The sequence below is a fragment of the Bubalus bubalis genome, chromosome 2, assembly GCF_019923935.1.
Source record: "Bubalus bubalis isolate 160015118507 breed Murrah chromosome 2, NDDB_SH_1, whole genome shotgun sequence".
In the NCBI taxonomy this organism is placed as follows: domain Eukaryota; kingdom Metazoa; phylum Chordata; class Mammalia; order Artiodactyla; family Bovidae; genus Bubalus; species Bubalus bubalis.
Window position 1 is genome coordinate 185,682,786 of NC_059158.1, and position 18,621 is coordinate 185,701,406.

General features: G+C 51.4%; 1 protein-coding gene across 2 annotated transcripts in view; it reads left to right on the forward strand.

The window, feature by feature from the left end:
- The first annotated feature begins 12,200 nt into the window (after positions 1 to 12,200).
- The window catches only part of IFFO2 (intermediate filament family orphan 2), a 50,619-nt gene continuing 44,198 nt past the window's right edge, over positions 12,201 to 18,621 (forward strand). Inside the window, exon 1 of one of the 2 annotated variants that reach the window (XM_044938197.2) lies at positions 12,201 to 13,208. In XM_044938197.2, coding sequence (XP_044794132.2) covers positions 12,538 to 13,208 — 671 coding nt within the window. In that variant the 5' untranslated portion in view covers positions 12,201 to 12,537. The remainder of the gene's footprint in view (positions 13,209 to 18,621) is intronic. The other variant, XM_025278848.3, reaches the window with a different exon arrangement.

Here is an 18,621-nt window from a genome sequence, read left to right on the forward strand (position 1 = left end):
TGAGATGTTCACAAGTCATTTGAGATTCCTGGGCCTCCGTTTCCTCATCTGTAAAATGGGGATGTGAGCATGTGCTCATATCATCGGCTGAGGGTCAGATGACTGCCTGTGTGAATAAAGCGGAGGCAGGTAAGCGCCTGATCCATAACAACTACTCAGCGACGTGAGCTACAATTAATCGCCATTTTCTGCCTCATCTTGAGCTACCAGCATTGGGCTGGGTGAGAAGCTAAATGTTAGGGTTGTGTCCGAAGTGACCTTTCGTCCCAGTTCAGGTTCTTCTGGAAGAGGTTCTTTCCCCTCCCTCTGAGGCCTGATCCCTGGATCTCCATCTCTCATCGTTACCTACGACACCATCGCCTTCATCTTTCCAAAGGTTGGCAGACGGAAACCAGCGGTGTTACTGTTCTTCCCAGGGATGTTTACATTTCAAGGCTGGGGGCGGTCCTTTAAAACCCTTACCAGCAAGGATCAGGCTGTTGGCTTCAGAAGTCTTTGCAGTGCAAAGTAATATGAATAACAATACCGACCATTCATTACCCACCATTGGTCTGAATCTCTTATATGCCTTCCCTTCCTTTGTCCTAACAAAAGCCCGAGGTTGGGACTTTTATTATCACCCCATTTTATAAATGGAGAAAGTGAGGCACAGAGACCATTCGTAACCTGTCCAACTATCACACGGTAAGATAGAGACAGGGCAGAGAAGGGACGCAAGTGCAGGCAACCTGACTCCAGAGTCCACTGCAGCCTCTATTTAACCGAGCACTCGGTATGCATCAGGCCTGTGTTCCAGACGCCTTATAGGCATGACTGTCTCTGGTGTCTGTACCTGGCAATATGTTGGGTTTCTCTTTTAACCCTCACACGAGCCCTGTGGAGTATATTGCCCCCCAATTTAAAGGTGAGACAGCGGAGACCTGGAGAGAGAATGGCTGCTGTTGCCTCTTCTGCTGTTGCAGGATGCCCTCAGAAGCTGCCTTGTCCTGACCGCAGTCCCCTGGGGATGGGGGGAGTGTGGGGAGTGGGAGAGAAGGCATTGGCTTTGGAGACAGAATTTCAGATTCCCACCTGTGCCGCTGCCAGCTTCGCAGCTCTGGGAAAATCCGAGCCTTGTAGAGCCTGGCTGTTCTCGTGAGCACAGCGGTGGGAGTTGTGCCCATCGCAAGGGCTGTTGTGAGCCTGAAATAGAAGATGCTCTGGGCAGAAGGCACATAGTAGGTGCTCAGTAAATTGTTTCATTGCCCCTGAAGTGACATGTTTTGCTCCGTGTCCTTATAACACTATGCCAGCTGCCTGTCTTGGTCCTGCTTACTAGAGGTGAACTCGTGTCTAGTTCTTCCAGGACCTGGGGCTGCAAAGTTCTTGAAGTCAAAGTCCACACCCCACACATCTTTAGATCTCCCACTTGGCCCAGTGCTTTTTATTTTACACAATAATCTTGGTTTTTTTTTCCTCGAAGTGAAAATAGCTTTTCTATTTCTCTCCTTTTAAAAGTCTGTGCTGTGCTAAGTCATGTCCGACTCTCTGTGACCCTATTGCCTGTAGCCTGCCAGGCGCCTCCGTCCATGGGATTTTTCAGGCAAGGATACTGGAGTGGGTTGCCATTTCCTCCTCCAGGGGATCTTCCCGACCCAGGGACCGAACCCCTGTCTCTTATGTCTCCTGCATTGGCAGGCAGTTTCTTTACCACTTTGTACCACCTGAGAAGCTCCCTTTTAAATGTAATAAGGGCTCATTTTAAAATTCAGGTAGAATTTGACCAGCTTTGTCAAATGACGTGAGGTTTAAGTGAGATAATGGTGTTGATATCCTTACCACTGTGGTGACTTGCAACTGCTTTTATATGTGTTACACACACACACACACGCGCACACACACGCCACGCACACGCACACACACACGCACACACACGCACGCACACACACATGCACACACACACGCACGCACACACACACACGCGCACACACACGCCACGCACACGCACACACACACACACGCACACACACATGCACACACACACGCACACACACACGCACGCACACACACACGCGCGCACACACACACGCACGCACACACACACACACACACGCACGCACATATATATTAGTTCAGTTCAGTCGCTCAGTCATGTCCGACTCTTTGCGACCTCATGGACAGCAGCACACCAGGCCTCCCTGTCCATCACCAGCTCCCGGATCTTGCTCAGACTCATATCCAGCAAATCGGTGATGCCATCCAACCATCTCATCCTCTGTCGTCCCCTTTTCCTCCTGCTGTCAATCTCTCCCATCATCAGGGTCTTTTCAAACAAGTTAGTTCTTCGTATCAGGTGGCCAAAGTATAGGAGTTTCACCTTCAGCATCAGTCGTTCCAATGAATATTCAGGACTGATCTCCTTTAGGATGGACTGGTTTGATTTCCTTGCTGTCCAAGGGACTCTCAAGAGTCTTCTCCAACACCATAGTTCAAAAGCATCAGTTCTTTGGTGCTCAGCTTTCTTTATAGTCCAACTCTCACATCCATACATGACCACTGGAAAAATTATAGCTTTGACTAGATGGACATTTGTTGACAAAGTAATGTCTCTACTTTTTAATATGCTGTCTAGGTTGGTCATAACTTTTCTTCCAAGGAGCAAACGTCTTTTAATATCATGGCTGCAGTCAACATCTGCAGTGATTTTGGAGCCCCCAAAGATAAAGTCTGTCACTGTTTCCACTGTTTCCCCATCTATTTGCCATGAAGTGATGGGACCAGATGCCATGACCTTAGTTTTCTGAATGTTGAGTTTTAAGCCAACTTTTTCACTCTCCTCTTTCAGTTTCATCAAGAGATTCTTTTAGTTCTTTATCTGTATATGTTCTTATTCAGAAAACACTGAAAGGCGTGTAAAAGAACAAAAACCGTCAGCTGACCTTTGGGATGTCCTTACAGAATTTTTCCCCATGTATATACACGTGGACAGAGCCACAGACCAAAGATGAATACTTTAAAAGTGGGATTTTATAGTTGTATTCATGTTTAATTGAAGTATAGTTGATGTGCAGTATTACATAAATTACAGATGTACGGCACAGTGATTCACAATTTTTAAAGTTTATGGTTCCTACACAATATTGGCTGTATTCCCTGGCTGTACAATGTATCCTTATATACACAATAGGGTACCTGTGGCCCCCCAACCCGCGTCTCGTCCCTCCCCTCTGCTCTCTCCCCCACTGGTAACCACTAGTTTGTTCTCTGTATCTGTGAATCTGTTTATTTTTTGTTATATTCACTAGTTTTAGTTTTTAGATCCCACGTACAAATGATATGGTTTTATAGTGTTTTACAGTGGTGCCTTTTCCCTTCAGTGATAACTGGAGGACCTCCTTCGTGCCAATACAGATGTGTGTGTTATCCTCAGGATTTCTTGAGTATGACTTCTTATGGACATGTCACGACTTAAGCAGTCAATCCCCGTTGCTGGACACGGATGTGACGCCTCTCATCTGAGCTATGCGGGAAGGTGTAGGGCAGGTTGTGGACCAAGGAAGCCTCTGGCTGGCTGAAAACTCTGCAGTTACGAAATAGCCATCGGGAAAGTCACCAAAGCTGACATGGTGACTTCTGCGGCGAGTCATTTCAAACTTGCGTTCAGGACAATTAGGGAGCCGGTCCTGTCATCAGGGTCTGGGATGAGTTCAGACGCATTCCTCCTTTTCATGGCCCTGGAAGAGGCAGGCCTCCGGGAAGAAGGGCTTTGACTCATTCCTTGCTGGCTAACCTCCCGCGAGGTGGCCCCATGACTGGGGTGTCTGTTTCAGCAGAAACAGGACCACGAGGCCACAGAGGACCTGCCTCCTCTGAGTGCTTTCCCTGGCAAGTGAAAAGCTGTTTGCAAACCAGAAATCGGAGGTGGGTTATGTGGGAATTTACCCAGCTCATCTCTTAATGGGAGCAAAGCAAGCCAGTGGAGGAGACAGGAGGGTCCCCACGGGGTGAAGACGCCCCTGTCCTGCCCCATCTTGCTCCTGGAACTCCCAGGGCGTCCCTGGCAACAACCCACACCCTGCAGCTGCAGGGTCCTTGCTCATCCTGAGGTCGATGTGGACATTGCAGTGTCCAGGCAGGACCTGGCTTAAGGTTTTGGACCTAAGATTGCCAGGCCCTGGGACAGGGGAAAGAATCTAGCTTTTCCTCTCCAAGCCTCAGTTTCTCCATCTGTAAAAGCGGAATGAGAGCCTTTCCTCAGATTGATGAGGTTTGGAGAGAATGAGGTGATCCATGTGAAATGATGCCTGGCCCATAGACTAGTTCTACCGGGACGGATCTGAGAAGGACAGCATGAGGAATGAGCGAAATGCTGGGCACGGAGCAGAGAGAAGTACCTGTTGGTTCTTGGGGTCAGAGGCCTGTCTCTTCGGGCAGAGATGGACGTGTTGCATCATGCAGCCGGGCACTTTGTAGAGCTTTCTGACAACGAGAACAAGGAAGCCTGGGAGGTCATCTCTGACAGAGGGTGACAGGCTTTCGAGTGACTGCAAAGAGCCACCCACCTCTGTCAGGCTCCCTTCCAGGAACGTAATAGTGTTTCATTTAGCCCCTACCACAGCCTCATAGGGGCTCCTCCAAATGGCTCGGTGGGTAAAGAATCTACCTTCAGTGCCGGAGCTGCAGGAGACGTGGGTTCAATCCCTGGATTTGAAAGATCCCCTGGAGGAGGAAATGGCAACCCAGTTCAATATTCTTGTTTGGAAAAATCCCATGGATGGAGGAGCCTGGTGGGTTACAGTCCATGGGGTTGCAAAGAGTCGGACAGACTGAGCACGCACAACGCACAACGCGACCCCATGGGGCAGAGGCATCGTAGCTGCTTTATAGACAGAGAAACTGAGGCTCAGAGGGCCCACATCACACATCCAGTAGGAGCCATCTCATTAAGCTCAGGGCTTGAAATTGCGTAGGGCGCATCAGAGAGAGGGCCCTGCATCCTTGGGCCTGGACTTCCGGCTGCACTGGCAGAGGGCGAGTGGCCTGGGGCTGGGGTGACAGGGCCTGGCTTCTCCCTTCCAAGGAGATAGATGGTTTCCTTCCCTCCCTTAAGGAGCCCTCGCTTCCTGCCATGAGGGAGACAAGGAATTAGTGGGAATGCTACGGACAAATGAATCTACAATAGGGAAGAGCGACAAGAGGTCCCTACCTACCCTGGTTCTGAGGGTGCAGAGAGGTTCTAGGGGAAGTGCTACCCTTAAAATAAAAAAGCACTGATTACGCTAAATATGTTTATGGAAGTAGAGTTGATTTACAAGATCGTGTTGGTATCAGGTATCCAGAAAAGTGATTTTTTGATATATTTTTTCAGATGATTTTCTGTTGTAGCTTATTACAAGATATTGAATATAGTTCCCTATGTTATACAGTAAATCCTAGTGTTTATCTCTGACTGTACTAAATATTGGACTTCCCTGGTCAACCCTGAATATTCATTGGAAGGACTGGTGCTGAAGCTGAAGCTCCAATGACTAATTGGAAAAGACCCTGACACTGGGAAATATTGAGGGCAGGAGGAGGAGCGGGCAACAGAAGATGAGATAGTTGAATGGCATGATCGACTCAATGGACATGAGTTTGAGCAAACCCTGGGAGATAGTGAAGGACAGGGAAGCCTGGCGCGCTTCAGTCCATGGGGTCACAGTCAGACACAACTGAGCGATTGAACAAGGAAACAGCTGGTGGCCCAGCAGGAGACTCAGGAGATGGGGTTCAAGCTCTGGGTCAGGAAGATCCACTGGAGAAGAAAATGGCAACCCACTACAGTATCCTTGTCTGGGAAATCCCATGGATGGAGGAGCCTGGCGGGTCACAGTCCATGGGGTTGCAAAGAGTCGGACACAACTTAGTGACCAAACAACAAGACAATTAGCTGGGATTTGGAGCAATCTGAATTCTCATATGTTGCTGCTGGGGGTATACATTTAGATGGCCAACTTGGAAAACTGTCTGGCTATATCTCCTAACTCTAAACATACACAACCCCTGCCACACAGCAATCCCATCCCCCAGTTTCTACTCAAGAAGAGCAAATGCTTATGTTCACCTAAAGACAGAGATGAGAAGGCTCTTAGCAGCTTTACTTCAAATAGCCCCAAACTGGAAACCACCCACATGTCCATCCGTGGTAGAATGGAGAAATACACTGTGATGTGTTCATAGCACGTGATATGACCCAGCAAAGCAGCACAAACTATGTGGGTGGATCTCCCACAGATAAGACTGAGCGAAAGAAGTGAAAAAACGTACTGTCCGATTCTGTTGTCCATGAGGCTAGAAAGGAATCCATGGTGAGAAACGTCAGAGCCCAATCACCTTTGGGAGGTGTCACTGGAAGGGGTCACCAGGGAGATTTCTGTTTGAGGGAAATAAACTGGGTGTGGAGTACCCTAGGGTGTGCATGTGTAGGAATTCATCAAGCTGTACACATATTTGTTGAATGTACATCATTCCTTAATGCAAGGTCAAAACAAGACAGCAAATGAAGAACTGCTGCTACAGCCGGATCTGGAGGGTAAGTGAGAGCTAGCCAGCGAGAAGGGGACTGGTGTCCCTGGAGGTGGGACCAGCATGTGTAAAGACCCGGAGGTGGGAGGGTGCGGTGTTGCTTCTCATCGTGGCTCTGGGCTCGTCTGACGATGCCCCTGCCCGTCACTTCTCCATGCCCGGTTCTACTCACTTGAAGGCCAACACCATGGGACAGGATGGTAGAAATCACTTCAGGGGCTCACTTCTCAGATCAATGCTTGAATGTTCCATTTTTGGGTGGTCGAGGAAGAGGCTAGAGCAGGAGCAGAATGGATGGGACTTGGAGTTCAAAGTTGGGTTCAGAGTTCAACTGTGCTGTGAATTGTGTGTTTTGGGATAGGCTCTTTACCCCCTGAGCCTCAGGCTCCCCATCTGTAAGAAGGGTCTTTAACATGCAGAGGTTTAGTGATCGAGTGGGGGTAAAGAAGATACTGGGCTTCCCAGGTAGTAAAGAACCCACCTGCCAACACAGGAGACATAAGAGATATGAGTTTGATCCCTGGGTGAGGAATATCCCCTGGAGGAGGGCACGGCAACCCACTCTAGTAATCTTGCCTGGAGAATCCCCATGGATGGAGGAGCCGGGCAGGCTACGGTCCATGTGGTTGCAAAGAATCAGACACAAATGAAGCGACTTGGCACCCATGCAAAGAAGATGTTTAACAGGCGCAGTCATTTGGAAATGACGGAAGAAGGCCTAAAAGCAAGGGCCTCTCCAAAATTGTGGCTCCCCCTAGAATGATCCAGCATGGCCCTGGTTAGGCTTCTGCAACCCTCAGCCTTTACTTCCTGTCACATGGAGCTCAAAGACCCCCCGCCCCCAGAACGGTTCCTGGCAGGGGGTTGAGGAATGTTGATTCATGATAACTGGCACTTAAAGCATGCCAGGCACTGCTCTCAGCCATGTGGACTTGTTTCGTCCTCACGGTAACCCCATAAACTGCTACCATCCCATTTTACAGAGGGAGAAACTGAGACCCAGAACAGGTGAGTAACTTGCCCACAGCCACACAGTGAATCGATCGAGCCTGGCCCTGCACGCCCTGCTCGTAACCACACTGCCATACCCGGCTGGCCTGCGTGAGAGAGGCCCGGAGAAGGCGCTGGGAGCAACCAGACTTCTGCTGACCAAGAAGAGGGCTGTCTGGGCAGCCAGTGGGACACTCTGGCGCCCTGACGTCGGTGAAACCCACGCCCTTTTCGAGGAAGGCCAAACCCACCCAGAATAATTGTTGAGCCAACAGGTAGCTTAAGCCGCCTGTAAGCCTGGAGGTGCCCAGGAGGGACGAGGCTGGGCAGCGTGCCGTGGCTGCTGGGATGGGCGAGGATCACCCTTTCTGCCAGCTCTTTTTTTTTTTTCTGGCTGTTGTTATTGTCTGGGGGGAGGAGAGATGGGCCCTCTCAAGAATTTGCCTGTGCCTTTTAAAGGATTAATTTTCACCTGGAGCTCCATGTGGGACTAATAACCACTCCCTTTTCTCCGTGCCGCCATGTTTTACTGCTGTCTTTCATTTCCCCGTGAAGACACCTGATGGGAATGTTCTAGAAACTGCAGCCTGGGGGTGGGAATGGGGGACGCAAGGGAGAGGGCAGTTCATTCTTCCTGGCAACAGAACTGGGCTCAGATGACAGGGAGGGCCACTGGGTGTGGGATCGTGGGAGAGGCTTATTTTTTGCCCTGCTTCTTGAGACATTTATGGGCTTTTCACACTGGCATAAGCAAAAAGAATGAAAAAGAAATAATGGTGATAATAGCTAACATTTTACTGAGCATTTACTGCATGCCGGCTTTATATGCATTAAGTCATTTAACCCTTAACCACCCTCCCAGGTAGATATTCTTTTTTTTTTTAAGTCTTTATTGAATTTTTGTTATAATATTGCTCACTTTATGTTTTGCTTTTGTGGCCCAAGGCATGTGGGATCTTAACTCCCTTACTAGGGACTGAGCCTGCACCCCCTGCCCTGGAAGGCGAAGTCTTCACCTCTGGGCCACCAGGAAAGTCCCCGGGTAGATATTTTTATTAGGCCCATTTCCAGATGAGGAATTGATGTGCAGAAAAGTAAATAAGGTAATGCAAAATTCAAACTACCAAATTTTAGAAGCGGTTGGCAATAGAAAGGAAGGTCCTACGGATGCTATAATGTGAATTTGAAAAACACGAAACTTGATGGAAGAAGCCAGGTGTGAGGGATCACATATTGTATGATTCCATTTATAGGAAATGTCCATAAAAGGCGAATCTACAGAGACGGAGAGACAATCAGCAGTTGCCTGGGGTGGGAGGCGGAAACAGTAACAGTAAAAGAGATCTTACTGGGAGGGATGACATCTTCTGAAACTGATTTATAGTGGCAGTTGTACAATTTGGTTAATGTACTAAAAACCATTGAAATGGGTGGATTACATGATGTGCAAAAAATGCCTCAATAAAGTTATCAGACAAAGAAATGTAATTAAACTGTGAAACCCTAATACGTATTGAATACCTCTTAGGTACTTCACAGGGATTTTTTCCAGTGCCAACAGCTCATCCAGTTGTTTACCTAAACTCATCTTTGTTGACCACCTATTACGTGCCAGGCATCATGTTGGGATATGGAGGTACAGTGCTGAACTTGACCTAGTATTGGCGCAAGATCCTTGAGCTAATGGAAGGTATAGACTAGCAACTGTTGGGGGTGAGGTGTTGTCTGTCTCCACGAGCTCCCCCAGGGTTTCTGGAGCTCTTGCATTGTTTATGGCTGTTTCCCCAGAATTAGCGCAAGGTCTGTGCTGAATCAGGAGGTCAGTAAATGATCTTGGACTGTTTGGGTCTCTCCAGGTCCAGAACAGAGTTAGGTGCCCCCACCCCACCCGGCCCCTCCAGGAGGGCTTCACACCCTGATTCCAGGGCATTGCGGTTAGCAGGACAGATCTGTCTGAGAAAAGGTGGCAGGGAACCGCTCCCCAGGTGTGGCTTCTTAACCCTTTCTGTGGGTTAAGGCCCTTTGGGCATCTGGGGAAGCCTGTGAATCCATCTCATAATAATTTTTAAAATATTGCATTCAGACACCAGTGACAATTTTACTAAAATACAACTATCAAAATACTAAAGAAATGTGTGATATAGTAACATGTTTATTAATACATTAAGTAAGATTTACTGGTGAATTGAATATGATATTAAGAGTGTGGTAGCTTAAATGATACTTTGAGATATATAAAAACTGAAGGTGATGTGAAAATATCTGTGATTTCTATTAGTAATAACATCACAGGGACTTCTTGTTGCCTGCATTCATGATCAAAGGAAATACTACGTACCATTCAGGCAAAGAGTTGGACATGACTGAGCGACTGAACTGAACTGTGAAGTGAAGCTCGCTCAGTCGTGTCCGACTTTTTGCGACCCCATGGACTGTAGCCTATCATGCTCCTCCATCTGTGGGATTCTCCTGGCAAGAATACTGAGTGGGTTGCCATTTCCTTCTCCAGGAGATCTTCCCAACCCAGGGATCGAATCCGGGTCTCCTGCATTGCAGGCAGATGCTTTACCAGATTCAGGTACTAGTGAAAATAAAAATGTAACTTTTGTCTATATCATGGACTTTGTGGAATTCTATCCTTAGCAATCCCCACCCCACCCTGGGGAATCCGTGAACTCCTGCTGTAAGGCAAACGGCTTTGATTCTTTAGGTTAAATAAACAAGAAAATTACCAAGAGAGGAGAGAACAAAGACCGAAGAGCAGTGATCACATCTGGTTGGGTGAGGCAAAGAAAGATTTTAAGACAGGTGAGTGTCTGCTGGGGGTGTTGGAAAGGTGAGCCTATTTTTGGAATGGAGCAAGGAGCCGGGGTTGAGGGAAGGAGACCTGGGGTTTGCTCTTGTGACTGAATCAAAAATAGCCAACTAACATCACAGCTACGACCTCACCCCAGAGCATGCCCGTGTTTCCTTTATGTCTCTTCTGTCATTGAGAACATAAAGCCTTTGTCCCTCTGAGAAAGGGGGCCTGCCCTCAAGCTTACACACAAAGAGAGAGAACAAACACATTAAGTTAATAGGACAAAAATTTAATTGCAATTCAAAACATGCAGCCGAAAGAATGTGGAACATGCCACGTATCTGGTTAAATGCATACAGCGCCAGCCACAGGCGTTCAAATGTGGGGGTCACCTCCCCCTGAGGTTTCGACTGGGGAGATGGACAAGAGGCCAGCAGCATTGCATAGGCAGGTTACAGTGTGTGTTTAGGGGTGGATCACTGCTCCACTGCTCTCAGCGACCTCTGTAATATTGGGATACCAAGTATGGCACCTGATATATACTTAGCATTCAATAATGGGAACTACTGTCAGTATTCAAAAAATAATCAGAGATGTTTGCAAACTGGTTTAAGAGACACCAGGTTTCCCTGGTGGCTCAGTGGTAAAGCATCTGCCTGCAATGCAGGAGAGGGGTTCGATCCCTGGGAGGGGACTATCCCTTGGAGAAGGGAGGGGCCACCCATTCCAGTATCCTTGTCTGCAGAATCCCATGGACAGAGGAGCCTGGCAGGCTACAGTCCGTGGGGTCGCAAAAAGTCAGAGACGACTGAACGACCAACACCTTAAGAGACACCAGGAGACTGGAGAACTTGTCTTTTTAGGGTGGTAAATCTGAAAACAGATTTGAATGAATGAATGAATGCGGCTTTGGGTCGGCGCCGCCCTCTAGATCTGTTCTGCCCTCAAGTGCCCCCCACGCGGTTGATGAAATGGACCCCCACTCTGGGGCCAGCTGCATCTCAGCCTGTGCGGTGGTGGGGAGGTGATCATTCGGGGCTGGGGAGTGGTAGCAGCCCAGGCTGAGCTTGCAGGTGTCACATGCCGGAGGATCTCAGCTCAGTTTCCCTACGCAGGTCCCAGCCTCTGCGCGGTGCGTCTTTGGGCCCGAGGACCAGCCGGCTCGGCATAGCCCAGGCCGATCTCGGAACGAGTGGCTGGGGTAAGCGGTGGAGGAGCCCTCCTGGGTCCACTGCGTGGACGACGTGCCGGTGCAAGCGCCGCCTCATCCGGGGAAGGTCGATCGAGGCCGCGCCACGCTGGACTGGGGGTGGGTGCGAATGCACCTTTGGATGCTCTGGTTCCCAGCCCTTCTGGACCGAGGTCCCCCTCACTCCGCGGGAATCGGGGACCGCGGGAGCTAGGGTGGCTGGAAGAAAAGGGTAGCCTCCTTGGCAAAGACCGCGGGGGAGGAGACTCTCTGGCGGGGGAAGCGAGCGCTGCCGAGGCCGCTGGTCCCTTTAAGAGGCCGGGCTGGCTCTGCGGCGATCCCACCTGACCGCCAGCCTGGTGCAGTTCTGCGGGCCGTGTCCCCGGGCGAAAGATCGGAGCCGGGCCGGGCCACAAGACCCGGCGCAGGGGAGGGAGGGGTCCAGTCCGGAGCTGGGCGGGGCCTCCGGTTCTCGGAGCGCCGCAGTGGAAGGCGCGGTGGGCGGGACGAGACCAGGGTGGGCGGGGCGTCCAGCTCCGTGAGCCCTGCAGTGGTGGGCTGGGCGGGGCCTGGGGCGGGGCCTCCGGCTCCGGGAGCGCCGCAGAGGAAGGCGCGGTGGGCGGGGCGCGGACGGGGGCGGAGCCTAGGTCTGCAGTGGGCGGGGCCCGCCGCAGAGGGGCAGTGCCCGCGGAGAGTCCTCTGAGCGCGGCTGCCGCGGCGCTTCCACAGTGTCTCCGACAGCCCCCGGCGCCGGGACTTGGACCCTCGCCGCCCCTTGCGAGCCGCCGCGGCCTCCACTGCTGCCCGAGTCCCTTCCCTTGCCGAGGCGCCCACACCCGGGAGCGGCCCGGCTCGCCGACATCTCGGAGGCCGCGTCTGGCGCGCATCTGGAACCGCCCGGCCGGCCGCGCTGGATCCCGCGCCCGCCCTGGCCCGGCCGCGCCGGGAGCCCTGCCCGGAGCTGGAGCCGCACCTAGAGCCGCGGGCCCTGGGCCCTGAGCCGCGCGGCCGGCGCATGGTGAACTCGCTGCTGTTTGGGGAGATGGCCTTGGCCTTCGGCTGCCCGCCGGGTGGCGGCGGCGGCGGGCCTGGGGGCTGCCCCGCCGGGGGCGGCGGCGGCGGCGGGGCCGGGCCCGGGCCGTCGCCGGTGACGGCGGCGCTGCGGGACGACCTGGGCTCCAACATCCACCTACTCAAGGGGCTCAACGTGCGCTTCCGCTGCTTCCTGGCCAAGGTGCACGAACTGGAGCGGCGCAACCGGCTGCTGGAGAAGCAGCTGGAGCAGCAGCAGAGCGAGCGCGATCGGCGGCTGCGCTACAAGACCTTCTCCCGCGAGCAGGCCGTGCAGACCGGGCCGGATCTACTGAGGCCCCCCGCTCCCGGCGGCGGGCCGGGCAGCGGCGCGGCGGCCGGCGCCAACGCCAACCACGCCGCGGCCCTGGGTGGCCTGCCTCCCGGTGGCGGCTCGCACCCGCAGTACTACGGCCGCCTGCCCGGGACCATCTGGAGCTACACGCAGGTGCGGCGCACGGGCGGCGGCGGCGTGGAGACCGTGCAGGGCCCCGGAGTGTCGTGGGTGCATCCCGACGGCGTGGGCGTGCAGATCGACACCATCACGCCCGAGATCCGCGCGCTCTACAACGTGCTCTCCAAGGTGAAGCGCGAGCGCGACGAGTACAAGCGGAGGTGAGTGGGACCCCGCCCTGCCCCCCTGCACTCCCTGGTGGGGGGTTGGGCGTCCCTGGTTGGGGGTTGGGGGTCTGGCGGCCCCTGAATGTGTGCGTTCCGGAGGGGCCGGGGTAGGGGGTGGGCGGCCAGCTGGTCCTAGCAGGTGGGGCTGGAAGCTGTGTTTGCAGACTTGGAAAACTCGGTTTTCTAGTTCCGAGGATGGGGACTGGCGCTGACTACCGTGGGGGACACCTCCGCTCCGTCACTGGACCAGGCACTTTGTTTTCTAGGTGACATAATGACCGTAGGTGTTTTATGTGATGTCACCTAATCCTCATGGCAACACAAAGTATGGGACATTCTTATCCTAGCTTTGTTGATGAGAAAACCGAGGCACGGATGCTAGTGACTTGCCTAAGGGGTCTTGGCTAATAGGTGGTGAAGCTGGGATGTGAGATACTCCTGGCCAGTCTGTCTTTCAACTTAGGTGTTTTCCCCAAGGATGTAGAAAGTGGGCTCCCCTCTGTCAATGGGTGAAAAGAAACAACTCTTAAGTAATCCACTAACTTTCTGTTTTTCCTTGAATTAAAAAAAAGTCAAGTGTTTCAGAATGCTTGGGTCTGTCCACTGAGGCCAGGGTCCGCTGTCTTGCTCCAGCTCTGTCACGTCCGGTTGGCTGGACTGGATAACCAGACCTACATCAGACTGGCCACGAGTTTTAGAAACACCTCTCTTCACCTCTCTTCTCCCTACCCCAAATTTTCATGGTTTTTTTGGACCCCCAACAAACTCAGCCCTAAAGACTGAGTTATCTACACAAGCAAAGATAACCTTAGGCTGGAAGTCTGGACAGTGAATGGACCCAGACCACCAGATCTGGCTGGAGTGCGGCGCAGACTGCCTGCTGAACTGGCTAGCACATTTCTGCCCAGCCTGGATTCCCAGCTGGGAAACTGACATTTTCTCCTACCCGCAACCTGGCTGTCAGTTTTACCTAATCGGCCTACTGATAAGAGGAGAGGGGTTTGTCTGTAGCATCTCAGGAAGGGAGCAGGGCCCTTTGCTGTCCCAGGCATGGGCATCTCTGCGTTGGGAACTGTGGCTCTGACCCCCAGGGCTTGGAGGATGCCCTGAGAAGCATCTTTCCTTCCGCTCCTGTGTCCTAGTGCTCACGAGAGCACAGACAGCTGGCCATGGGTCTCCTCCCTTTTCGTCTCACCTGGATGGGCTGGCCACTGGGCAGGATTCAAGTGCCACCTCCAGAACCTGCCAGTGAGAACCTCTGGCTGAACTGAGTGGTCACTGAACTACTCGGAAGCCTGTTTACTCATCAGAGAAATGGGAATGATAAAATCCACCCACAGCTGTACAAGGGGCGAGTAGGCCGGTGATGCTCTTTGGAAGGTGTGAAGTAATCAGATTGACATTATTAAAGATGAGAGACTCTTTGTCAAGCTGTGAGGGGGCAGTTTTGTCCAGTCTCTGGTCTCCCATGCAGAGCCTGGCTTCCTGGAGAAATGTTTTGGACCCCAGGGGGAGACAAGCTACTCTCCTGGGCTGGTTGTCTCTCTGCAGGACTCGAGAATGGCCTGGTGCCTCGCCATGGGGAGGCCACCCCTCTGCCCTGTGTGGGCAGCTTTGTTGGGGTGGGGCAGGGAAACAGGCTCTTGCTCTTGCTGGTGAAACTGGGAGGGCCCTTTGGTCTGCCACTGCTGATGGTGTCGTCATGCCCCTGGCTTGCGGGGTGTTTGTTTTATTGTGTGTGTGTGTGTGCGCGCACTTTTTGGACCTGGCTACTAAGGAGATGGAAACACTGTGCCCAGTCCTAGAGGGAGATGGATGGGCATTGAGCAATGCCCAGTTCAAGTTGCACCCAGGGTGTGGGGTGTGATGTCAGCTTCTGGTGCTGCCCTGGAATGGCATGGGCGCTGCTGAGACAGGTGGAGGGTGAGTGTGTCTCTCTTCCCGCCCTTGTAGGGGGCGTGTGCACCTTCTCTTCCCCCAATTTTTTTTTTTTTTTTTTTGGTGAATTGGGGAGATGCATCTTTTCTGAAGTTGATTCAGGGCTCAAGTGGGATTTTTGCCAAAGCACGTCTGCCTCCTCCTCTGAGCGAGCCTCAGTTGCCCTGTCTGTAAAGGAGAGAAGAGGGTGGGCTAGAAGTGCCCCTGAAGCTCCAGGCTGCCTCAGAGATGCCATAGGCATTCCTTGAATGTTAAGTAAAAACTGATGTTTAAAAAAATGTCAAATGGTCATGAAAATATGCTCACTCACTTTTGAGTTCTCACTGTTAACTCTTGGAAGTCGACTTAACGTTGATTTGTTGGTTCAGAGTCAAGTTAGAGCCACCCCCGCCTTCTCTTCGTCGGAAGAATATTCTGAGATCAGAAAGCAAACTGCTAAAAGCTGGTCCCGTTTGTAGCTACTAATCTGTGTGAGTCAGGATTTTCCTGATACTCTGTGGCCCAAACCAGAGATAGAATTAAACTGAAGGTGGACCTGTCAACCATAATCCTAGTTCTAAGTGTTAACAGACCAAAATGGGCTCGTCAACCTCAAGGACTGGTGACTGTTTTCTCACTGAGCCTACAATACAGATTCATACAAATAATATTCTGTATTTATTTGTTTCTTTATTTGGGTTTCTCATAGGATTTTCTTTTGGGAAGAGGGCAGGCGTATGATCAACCTTTTTGAAAAGCGTAAGAAGCACTGGACTAGATGATCTCAAAGAGTCTTCCCAGCCTTGGCAATATGTAAATCTGAGTTTGAACTCCTAGGCCGCTTCTAATCTTATGCTCATAAGAGAATGAGACCAGGGTGTTTACCTGGGCTCTTGGCCACTGAAGGCTTCAGATCCTTCCAGGATATCTAGCATGGGGTCCCAAGAGGTGACCAAAAGAAAGAGCCTGTCCTGGGGAAGGAAAGTTTCCAGAGTTTCCCCTGTCCACCTGGAGGAACTCGCTGCCTTGGAGATGCTCTTCTGCCTCTCCAAAGGACAACCTTGGTTGTGTAGCTCAGTGTTTTCCAAGCTGGGAACTTTTGGGGTTCTACCTCCATGAACCGTGGCCATAGTCACATATCACCATCTATATTATTATTTTTGTAAAATGTTTTAAACAGCTTTGTTGTTGCTGTTCAGTTGCTAAGTCGTTTCTGACTCTGCGACCCCATGGACTGCAGCACGCCAGGCTTCCCTGGCCTTCACTATCTCCTGGCATTTGCTCAGATTCATGTCCATTGAGTCGGTGATGCCATCCAACCATCTCATCCTCTGTCCTCCCTTTCTCCTTTTGCCCCTTCAGTCTTTCACAGAATCAGGGTCTTTTCCAATGAGTTGGCTTTTCCCACCGGGTGGCCAAAATATTGGCGCTCCAGCTTCAGTCTCAGTCCTTCTAATGAATATTCAGAATTGATTTCTTTTAGGGTTGACTAGTTTGATCTTGCTCTCCAAGGGACCCGCAAGAGTCTTCTCCAGCACCACAGTTCAAAAGCATCAATTCTTCAGTGCTCAGGCCTTCTTTATGGTCCAACTCTCATATCCATACATGACTACTGGAAAAACCATAGCTTTGACTAGATGGACCTTTGTCAGCAAAGTGATGTCTCTGCTTTTTAATATGCTGTCTAGGTTTGTCATAGCTTTTCTTCCAAGGAGCAAGTGTCTTTTAACTTCATGACTGCAGTCACCGTCTGCAGTGATTTTGGACTCTAGGAAAATAAAATCTGCCATTGCTTCCGCATTTTCCCTGTCTATTTGCCATGAAATAATGGGACCAGAGATGCTGTGATCTTAGTTTTTTGAACGTTAAATTTTCAGCCAGCGTTCAGTTCAGTTCAGTCGCTCAGTTGTGTTCAACTCTTTGCGACCCCATGAATCGCAGCACGCCAGGCCTCCCTGTCCATCACCAGCTCCCGGAGTTCACTCAGACTCACGTCCATTGAGTCAGTGATGCCATCCAGCCATCTCAGCCAGCTTTATTGAGGTATAATTTGCATATCGCAAAATTCTCCCGTTTTACACATACAGTTCAATGATTTTTAGTCAATCCATTGAGCTGTGCAACAATCAGCACAACCAGTTTTAGAACACTCGCATCATCTCCAAAAGATCTTTCTTGTACTTCTGCAGTGAATCCGCACTTCTCCTCCAGCCCAGGCAACCACGGACCTGCTTCCTGTCTCTGTAGACTTGTCATATAAACGGGGTCCAGCAGCATGTTGTCGCTTCTGCCTGGCTTCTTTCACTCAGATGATGTTTGTGAGATTCGTCCACGCTGTAGCTTATACCAGCAGTACATCCCTTTGTAATGCTGAATAATATTCCTCCATGTGGGTAGACCACATTTTGTTTACCCACTCACATAGGCAATAAAATGTAAGTTTAAAAAGTCACCTTCTGTGTACCACCGCACATCATCTCATGTGCATCATTGGTATAGGATCCATGTTTTGGAAACGCTTACCCAAACCAGAGCCCCTGGCCTGGGACGCCTGGGCTCACCCTGTTCACTCCTGCTTTGATTTCCCCTTGGGCCAATCAGCTCCGAGCTCTTTACCATGCGGGAAGTGTGGTCACTGAAACCATAGCTGACAAGGTTGTCAAGCGTTGATTTGGAAACCAAAACAAACATCAGCACCCTGTCGCCACACAGTGTCACCGAAATATCCTGTTATGAGCTTGCAGGCTGGGGGCCTTTCCCTGGGAGATTCCTGCCGAATGTAGCTGAACTTTAGACAGGCGGAATGTTTTCAGAATGGGCATCCTAGGGACCCAGACTCCAGCACCTGGAGTCTCCAGACCCGACCCTGCCATGAGGCACTGTGTAACCTCGGGCCAGGCGCTGCTCTTTCTGAGCCGAAGGTCTTCTATACCCAACAGGCTTCCTTAGGCCCTCCCTCCCAGCTCGCTCTGCGTTTCTGTCTGTGACTTGGAGGGTCCAAGTCAGGGCTGCTCTGTCTGCCTCCTGGGAGGGCAGGGGGGCCTTTCTCTGTCCCCGGCTGCCCCCTCTCCGGCCCCAGGCCCAGCATGGTTTGGACCGGGCTGGTTTTGTTCCCAGCCCTTGCATGTTGCTGAGTGTCTGTGCTCCGACTCCAGTCTGCCTGGAGGTCTCGGTTTGTTTTCACTGGAGCTCTGTTTGAGGTCCTGGAGGACCATGGTGATCCTTCAGCCTGGTGGTTTTCAGGTGGGCTCTTTGGAGCCCTGGGATCTGGAGTAGGGTGCTGTGAGGTGATTTGGGGAACAGCTGGGGGCAGACCACCTAGGATTTCACCCCCATCAACCACAGCAGCTCCATTTTCGTGGCTCTCAAATTGATATTCTGAGGGAGAGTCGTTTGGAAACCAAGCATTTTACAGTTTAGCGGAAAAGAAAGAAATTGCTGATTCAGCAGAATACTTTCACTTTAGAGACAGGGAAACTGAGGCCCAGAG